The 8,931-nt window shown below is 41.5% G+C and overlaps 2 protein-coding genes across 3 annotated transcripts in view; both read left to right on the forward strand.

The window, feature by feature from the left end:
- abraxas2 (abraxas 2, BRISC complex subunit) overlaps positions 1 to 2,550 on the forward strand; it is a 7,994-nt gene extending 5,444 nt beyond the window's left edge. For both annotated transcript variants that reach the window (XM_024297305.2, XM_024297307.2), the window contains exon 10: positions 32 to 2,550. In XM_024297305.2, coding sequence (XP_024153073.1) covers positions 32 to 345 — 314 coding nt within the window. In that variant the 3' untranslated portion in view covers positions 346 to 2,550. The remainder of the gene's footprint in view (positions 1 to 31) is intronic.
- Positions 2,551 to 3,100: 550 nt separating this feature from the next.
- zranb1b (zinc finger, RAN-binding domain containing 1b) overlaps positions 3,101 to 8,931 on the forward strand; it is a 17,410-nt gene continuing 11,579 nt past the window's right edge. Inside the window, exons 1-2 of the mRNA XM_024296591.2 lie at positions 3,101 to 3,481; positions 6,902 to 7,959. Coding sequence (XP_024152359.1) covers positions 6,996 to 7,959 — 964 coding nt within the window. The 5' untranslated portion in view covers positions 3,101 to 3,481; positions 6,902 to 6,995. The remainder of the gene's footprint in view (positions 3,482 to 6,901; positions 7,960 to 8,931) is intronic.

Raw genomic sequence — 8,931 nt, forward strand, 5'->3', positions numbered from 1 at the left:
GCTGCTCTGTTGCCCCGGCCTCAAGCTGTGGGTTCGCCGGGACACCCCACCCCGGTCTCGCTCGCGACGGGCCTCAGTCTCGGTATGCCGCTAAGCCTCGGCGCCAACCCCGTGAACACTCCAATCACCCCTTACCTTGGAAATGGTGACGGGTCGAGCTCTGACTCATTAGACAGACAAGCCGCCGGGCAGGAAGACGACGACGAAGATGAAGACAGTAGTGAATACGAGAACCTCGTCAGCGAAGGAGCTCGTCTACCGCTAGTCCCCGCTAGCGCTTTAGCTCAAGGCCGACCGGCCGCTCTGGGTCCCGACGGGGACGCCCGCGGCTCACAAACCACATAGAAACATGGATGTGTGAGGGACACGAACACGCCTGTAGAGGTGGACAACTGAAGCAATCAAAGATAAGCAAATGTAGACAAAAGAAGTGCCAGTCCTGGAGGTGAAAGGCATGTGCAAGGTGTTGCTCTTTTTGTCATAGTACGTTCTCCATTTTAGGGGAAACCTCGTTTCGCTTTTGCAAGGGCATCCCACTGCTTCTGTTTTCATGTTTTTCTCCGGAAGGTACTCAAGTGTTCAGTTTTAGGGTCAGCTTTCTGTCTGATGTCAGAATCTTCTCGTCTCACATTTGCATCATCACCTTTTAGCACCCTTTCACGCATCCTGTCTTGCACTACTTCTTTTTAAGAAAGCAAGGGAAAAATATTCTCCAGCCTTTGAACATTTGTGAACAAAGTGGTTACATTTTTGGGGGGGAACGGTAGAGAAATATGTATCAAAGAAATCATACTTTTTTTTTTTGTTATTTTGGACGCCATGTTCCACACACTTTAATTCAGCTTTTTATTTAAGCGATGAAGAATAGATTACAAACAAAACTGATTCTGCCACTTCTTTAAAGGGTGCTTTATATATACATAATATATATATTTTTGTCTAATTAATAGTTTATCTAATTTGATTGACAATAGTGTTGGTGTCTTGTTCTTGGATAATAACTGAAATTGTATGCGCTTTGCTGCACTTAACATTTAGACTTACTTTATCTGTTGTGTTCTACCAATGCTGAGATGTTACGCCATTCGGTTCGCCCTCTTTGACCACTCGGAGCCAAACCCAGCTCAGCTTTTTGTGTATTAGATGGGGTTCACAGGACAAACACAATATACTGTAGCTTTACTTAGCAAATGCTTAAAATTCCCTTCTGCTGCTGCAAACAAAGAGCTACCACTAAAAAATGCGTCTGTCGTTCATATGCAAACCCGGTTGCTGCTTCCATTTGTTTCAATACTACTGAACGTGTTCCTTTAGCCACTTCAAGCTCTTGTATGCCATGGTTTAAATATGCTACGGAAGGTATCTCGAATGTGTTACCTTGGCAACCGAGCCCTTCCCGTCTTTGCAGAGTGAACTCTCAGCGATTCTGACCAGCTTGGCTGTTGCTCGTACGGACCTGGATAATGTGATGAAACATCTCGAACCTGCCTCAGTACACAGTGCCTTCCACTCAGGGCAGTTTCTGTCTGCACACAGGACACATTCACACAGCTCTTTGTAAAGGGTGAAATGAAACAACATTATTTTGTGTTGCAATAAGCCAACTCCAAAACGTTCAAAGTCTTAAAAAGTTTTTTGCCTCGTTTTCTTAAAGACGCCCCTTTCTACGGAAACAGTTTTAGCTCTTCCGTCTTCTTTCTGAAACTCCTAAGTGGACTTGAAATTGCTGATGTAACTTTTTGCTGGCTTTATTATTCCAGACTGAGGTCGGCGGTGGATGAGGATGTAGAGCATCCTCTGCATGAACTGGTTCACTCTTAACACCTTCAGCATGGACAGATGTTTGTGCTGCACTCGATCACTCGCGGTGGGAGATGCTTTGCCTTTGTGAACAAGCTCAACTTATTTACAGTGTTTGTAATGTCATGTCTTTTGCCTTTGGGTCACTTGTCTTGATGTGTAATGCCAATACATCACTGAACAGGAAGTGGCACTTGAAATGTTGCTTTAAAAATAATCACTCTTGGGGCAGGAGGGTCATCTTAGGAGTGTGAGGACTGGAATTTACAGAAATGAATAAATAATGAATGTATTGTAGATAATTGCATTGGGGTAGCATTTTAAAACAGCACTTAACTGTATAAACTTCAAATAAGCTGAGTGTGTGGTGGTTTAGAACAGCAGGTCTTTTGTATTTGTCCTTTGCTCCGAATCCCGTCTTCAGGCCCCTATAGAAGTGGAAGCCTTTAATTGTGGCATCCGCTGGTGTAAGCTGATGCTTCTAGCTCATGTCTAGAGGTAAAAACAACAGAGCTTTAGTGCAGAAGATCGCCGCCAGAAATCACAAACTGACTCTGAACAACCCAGTTCCAGCAGCGTACATGCATACTGCACAGGGTGAGGATCACTTCTTCATAAGTGCATCATAAGCACCACCACAAACCATGGCTTTTATCTGGATTTGTGTACTTGAACTTAAAACAAATGCTTGGAACAGCACAGGAGACGAGGTGCTTTTTTGTTTAATAAACGAGACCTTCATATGTGGAATTATGTGCTTTTATATTTATTCTTACAGGAATCTGTCAGGTTTATTTTAAATTTGTGATTTATTTTCCAAAATGCATAACTTTTTGAACATTTTTTTAATGTAAGATATTTTCTTTTATTACAGGTAAAATGCAAAAAAACAGGTTATATGATTGATAAGAGTCATTTGAGGCACACATTTTGGTGCTCTAGGTCCACTAATAAATGCACTGCACTGGCTACTGTTGCACAAGCTGTTATGCATTGCTGCTGCAGACTGCTTGCTGCAGTATTTTTACGATGACATCATCCTCTCATCCTTCTGTGGATATACCACATGGTTGTTTGCTATAGGTGCAACATCACAAGTGGCTTAAACCCCATTTATTTTAACTTGGACCAACTGAGCAAGTCGAGTACAATTTAAGGACGAAATGTGATATTATTGTTATTGTTCAGAGCTTTTAAATATTGGTGTTTTGAGCTTACAGTCCTTTTTTTAAAACGTGAAATCTGATTGGTTGAATTTCGTACAGCCTTCAGTATTGACCAATCAGCTTCGTTGGCAGATTCAGGTGGTAAATCCTGATCCAGCCTCTGGCTGTGCGCCGCTCAGAGCCTCAGCTCTGTAGTTAATTTTGCGGTGCGGCTTCGGTTGTTTCCCTCCGTGCCGCCATTAAAGGCTTTCTGCCTGGTATTTTTTTTTCTCCCTCTTTTACTCCGAGAAAAGGATTAAAATGATTTAAAGCTCTGGATATAATAGCCGTGGGAGGGGACTGGGAGGGGGGTTCTTTTTTCCGTGTGGACTCGCGGCACCCCAAAAGGAGTAAATATGCGGCTAGTAGCGTCCAAGAAGAAGAAGTAGGAGGAAACCGAGTTCGGACCGGAGGGAGCTCCAGTTGTTGGTGACCGCGGCGGGGGGACGGAGCAGTGTAAACACCGAGGAGCAAAGGTGAGGGTTACACCGCCTCTTGTTCCGCTGGTGGAGGGCCCTGGACGGTTTACTGGCTAAACATAATCACGTAATGTTAGCGAGCAGCTTGCTAGCTTGACCGTAATTGTTGTCTGACAAACCCGTAAACGGGTTGTCATGTTTGGACCAGCTAGCTTCCGTGGCTCTGTTTAACTCATTACGAGAGCTTCAGCTAGGTTGTTAGTTGAAGTTAGCACACGTAGACGGCGTTTAAACTAGTGTTGCACTAAAGTTTCAAGGTTTAGTTTGTGACCAGTAAAGGGGCGCGTGGTGACTATTTCCCGGGCTAAAAAGTTCCAGAGCGGACACTGGTGAATGTTAGCTTTTTAAAGATAACTCGACGCTAGAAGGGTTAATGCAAATTAGTAGAATTTCACACGTTGTGTTGGTAAACCATAGAGGCGTGGTGTAAACATAGTGAGGTAACACCCCTCCGGGCTTTTCCTGAAACAGTAGCACTCGACTAAAAGGTGTTTTGTATAATTCTGTTCCATGTGCTGATAATGATAGGCTTTGAGGGCATGAATGAATTAAAGTACACAAGCTAAGAGCACCGGAAACTTTAGCCCCCCTTGAGGTTTACCCTGCCATTTATAGAGACTGTAATGAGTGACAATTGCAAAATAAAGTAGATTAAATTAGTACAAAAAGGCTGCAGGAGTTTCGAAAATACAATTACATGTTTGTAAAGCAACTAAAACTTAGCATTAGGACTGCCACAAACGATTATTTTAATAGTTGATTAATCACCGATTATTTTTCCGATTAGTCGATTAATCGGGTCATACGCAAAGTAGAAAAAACGCACATTATTGTTTAAACTAACTAACTAACTATATATATATATATATATATATATATATATATATATATATATATATATATATATAGCATTACCTGCTATAATGCTAGTGTGAATGCTGTAAGCGGAATAGCAGCTAAAGAGTGCTGATAGCTAAAGATGCTGAAATTGATGGCTAAAAACGCTGAAGCTGATAGCTGAAAACATAGAACCTGATGGCCAGCTAAAATATTAGTTATGTGCCAAATCAGCCAAAAAAAATGAAAGAAAGAAAGAAAGAAAAGAACATAAATTAGTCAAAATACCTAGTATGTAGCTGAAATATTAGCTAAACTCAAAAAGACCCTTAAAAAAACTGAGCAAAATTCTAAATTAGCAAAAACAGCTAGCATGTAGCTGAAATATTAGCTAAATTCAAAATTAGCCTAAAAAGCCTAAATAAATGCCCAAATAGTCCAATAAGCTTGCACAATGCAATTGTACCTTTTAACGTTACTACTCTCACTCCATACATATCGACTATTAAATTAGTCGTCGACTATTTTATTAGTTGATTAGTCGACTAATCGTAGCAGCCCTAGTTAGTATTCACTGTTTATTAATAAGTTAAAGTCCCACTTGAATAAAAAAACATGTTTTTAATATATTATTGTGGCATTTTTTATCATAATACAAAGAAAATCAAGTCAAAACTGTATTTCTGAGCATTTTTTTAATTCAAATTGTCGACCAGTAACGGTGACATACAGCTCCTTGCTCTGCTCCATTTGGGTGCATCAACTTCTAGGCGCACAGATCCATGAACGTCTTTGTTTTCTTCTCATCTGGCTCAAAACTATGGCCGGATAGCTACAATATTAATCATCGTTTTTGTTGCACTAGTAGTGCACGGGTCTGCAACCTTCAACACTTATAAAGCCATTCGTGTTAATTTTTCATGGACGAAAAACCAGCAGGAGCCATAAAAGCCTCACTTCATATGAAAATAAAAGCAATAAGACACAGTTTTGTATTTATGTCAATGCTAAGAATATGATAAACAAAAATTAACTTCTTTTGAATGAATAAAACATAAATATAAAGAGAAAATACCCCCTTTTTTTAAATATGAAACAGTTTATAACTTTTGAAAGAGGTTCACATAATTTCCTTTCATAATAATAAACTTTGTGTCACATAGAATCAGCTCAATGCTGCCAATGCAGAACCAGGTAGTGTAATGTCAGCAGTGATTAAAAAAAGGGTTTATTTTACCATTTGTGGTAGATCTTTGTCAACTAATAAAGGAATAAATTGGAGCCAATTGTGACTCTCACTGTATTTCTCAACCCACAAGGCGCACTTAAGTATTGTTCAATAATAGAACATCTGTTTTATAACCGGTTTGCCATAATTCTCGTTGTGCTTTCTGACTTCCAATTGATTTTCCGTGGTACAAGGCACACAAAAATCTGATGTCTAAAATGTTTTAGCTCAGTACTTTTTAAAATCTAAAAACGTTATTTTTCTTTAACCAGAGAGCCACAATGGAAGGGTAAAAGAGCCACATGTGGCTCTGGAGCCCCAGGTGGCAGACGCCTGAGCTAGCAGAATAGAGTAAACAAAGGGATGATGGGAGATGGGGTAACTGCAAAAAGACGGTCCCAACCCAGAGGGGAGTTTTTATGAACTACTGCTACTCTGCAGAGACTATGTCCTAGAAAACGACACAGGTTTTTGATTTTTGTTGTCTAAAAAGAAAGTGAGCATTCACATGTCATTTTTTTTTAAGTGTATGCGGCCAGTCCTGAACTTTTTTCGTGACCACATTGACCTGGAGGAAGAGTTAGGTTAAGGTGTGAACAACATTTATTATTCGACCAACTTTAAATATGTGCGGGAAACATGTATTTCCATTGGTTTTTGTGCTTGGTTAAACTTAAATTTAATCTAAAAAATCAGTGAGAACACTATTACAGTAGATCCAAAAGTTGACTAGAGTGCGACATAAAAACGATAACTCAGATTCATGTTAATGAACCATCTTCCAGCATTAAGAAAAACATGGATCATTAATAACTTTTGCAGCAATTTTGCCTGCTGCTTGTTGTTTGTTGTCTATCTGGATACAGTTAGGGTGGGAGCCACCTACATGTCTGTTCCTCTAGGCTGTGGTCCCATCCTTAGTTTCAAGTCTTTCAGTGAGCTGGTTTCTCAACCAGTCATGCACCTCCCTCCTGCGTGTCAGCTTTCATCTGTCCTCGTCTCTTGTTACTCGGCTCAGTTCTAGGGCACAGTTTCCTGCTGTGCGTACATATATGTGTTTAGGTTCACTATCCGAGTGCGGAGCTGCAATAAAACCTGCAGCTTTACCTCTGTACTTTGCTCCGAAAGTTTGCTGCAACTTTGCCCCAGCACAGCAGTACATGGAGATTTAACATTCTTTAAGGGCTACAAGAGGCTTTAGAAAAGCATCCTACACATGGAGACATGTTTAACTGAAGTAATAGAAAGTTTCGTATCTGATGTGGTTGGCTTGAATGTTAAATTGGAAAATCTGTTATTATTTGATATAATACCAAACCATGTTTCTAATGTACCCTAATTTTTATTTCTAGGTCACTGGTTGCTGTGTGATCTTCTTTGGAGTGGATCTGCCGAGCTGACAGCCCCTCTGAACGGCAGGCAGCCTCCTTCATTGGCTTTGCGACGATGACTGAGCTGGTTGCCAAGTGGGCCTGTGAATACTGCACATACGAGAACTGGCCGTCAGCCATCAAGTGCACCATGTGCCGCGCTCAGAGGCCCAGCGGGGGTGCCATCATTACTGAGGAACCCTTTAAGAGCAGCCCTGCCCTGGATGCCAGTCTGCATCAGTGGGACCCTGCAAGCCTCAGCAACAGTCCATCTCAAGGGGGATCCAGCTTACTCATTTGTCCGGACTCCAGCGCCCGACCTCGTGTTCGGATTGCACACGTGCCAGAGACGACCAGCAAGTGGTCGTGTCACATGTGCACCTACTTGAACTGGCCTCGCGCCATCCGCTGCACGCAGTGTTTGTGTCAGAGACAGCATTCTCAACAACACAAGCAAGAACCCCATCAAGGACATCAAACCCAACAGCCACGCAGCCCAACGGAATCGCCCCAGACCTCCGGCTCTGGATGTCGCCCTTGTCCCCCTACCAACACTATAGATCCCTGTGAGGAGTATAATGACCGAAATAGACTCAACACTCATTCACAGCGTTGGACCTGCACCGCCTGCACTTATGAGAACTGGGCCAAAGCGCTCAAATGTGTTGTGTGCGATCACCCCAGGCCAAATAGTCTGCTAGCTGAACCCATCGAACTGGCGTCGGAGCCGGAGAGCCAACAGCCAACCTCAAAACTTAATGAGCAGGACGGCGACAACAGGAGGGGTGTTGTCGGCCATATAGTCGGACAGGGAGTGGGGGGTGTGGTGGGTGTCGGAGGAGGCTGCAGCAGCAGCCAGAGAAGGTCACCGCCAACAGCAAAACGGGAGTCGGAGGTGAATATGGACTTTCAGAGGATTGAACTAGAATCTGGTGCTGGGATCGACAGCAAAGAGGATCTTGAAGTGGATTTCAAAAAACTGAAACAGATTAAGAACCGAATGAGAAGGACGGACTGGCTCTTCCTCAATGCGTGTGTTGGTAAGTTTCACAACTTTTTCCTGTTCAAATCTTCTATACAGCTCAAAACAATGGAGTAGCTTTACATTCTGAAAAGTACGTTGTTTATATTAACTTTGTGGCTGAATCCATACGTTTTTATTTCACTTTACTGTTACTGGCATCCTGTGTAGAACCCGTTGTATTAAACCCTTCAAACTTAACCATACAGTCCATGCAGACACTGTGAAAAACACTGACTTAAAATATTTATTTTTGTTTTGCATTAATATTTCAGTTTGTTGAATATAACATACAATGCTGAGTATCCTAAAACTGTGTTTTGTTTCCATCCTTTTTCTCCCTTTAGTAATCTGTTTTCTCTGCTATTAAGACAAATATTTTATAGCCACAAACTGTCCTTTTAATCTGGTGAATCTTGTATAAAGACGACTAACATTCCTTTAGTCTATAAACAAAGTAATAGCAGTATGGTTATCTGAGAATAGACTGAGTAAGCGCTTGGACCTTATCGGAGTTGATTTCCTCGTTGGACATTTTTCCATTTCTGTTTTCTTGGGAGTTTCTTTAATCAGAAAACTTCTTTCTGGTGAGATAATGTCATGAGACTATTTTTGGAGTGATTTAATATTTAGAGCAGTGGTCCCCAACCACTGCACTGTTACAGGCCTGTGGGTCATTTGACATCGGGTCGCAGAGGAAATAATTAATTATACTTGTGTTTTTCTTTTAAGTTTCAGCAATCTTTTATTTTGAAAAATAACCAGATTCTCTTGGCTACACCTTTGAGCCGTTGAGGTGTAAAGTTTAATCAAGGAGGGAAAATGATTACATCTGAACGATCTTTTATTTTGAGAAATCTTTTGGTTTCGAAAGTTGACAGGATTCTCTCGGTTATATTTCAGTCACTTGATCGATAAAAGCAGTCTGGTGGCGTGCAACACGAGAAAAGTTGTCTGTGGAACATTTCTTTGCAATTGGATGGGATAACTC

The sequence above is a fragment of the Oryzias melastigma genome, linkage group LG15 (genome assembly GCF_002922805.2).
Source record: "Oryzias melastigma strain HK-1 linkage group LG15, ASM292280v2, whole genome shotgun sequence".
In the NCBI taxonomy this organism is placed as follows: domain Eukaryota; kingdom Metazoa; phylum Chordata; class Actinopteri; order Beloniformes; family Adrianichthyidae; genus Oryzias; species Oryzias melastigma.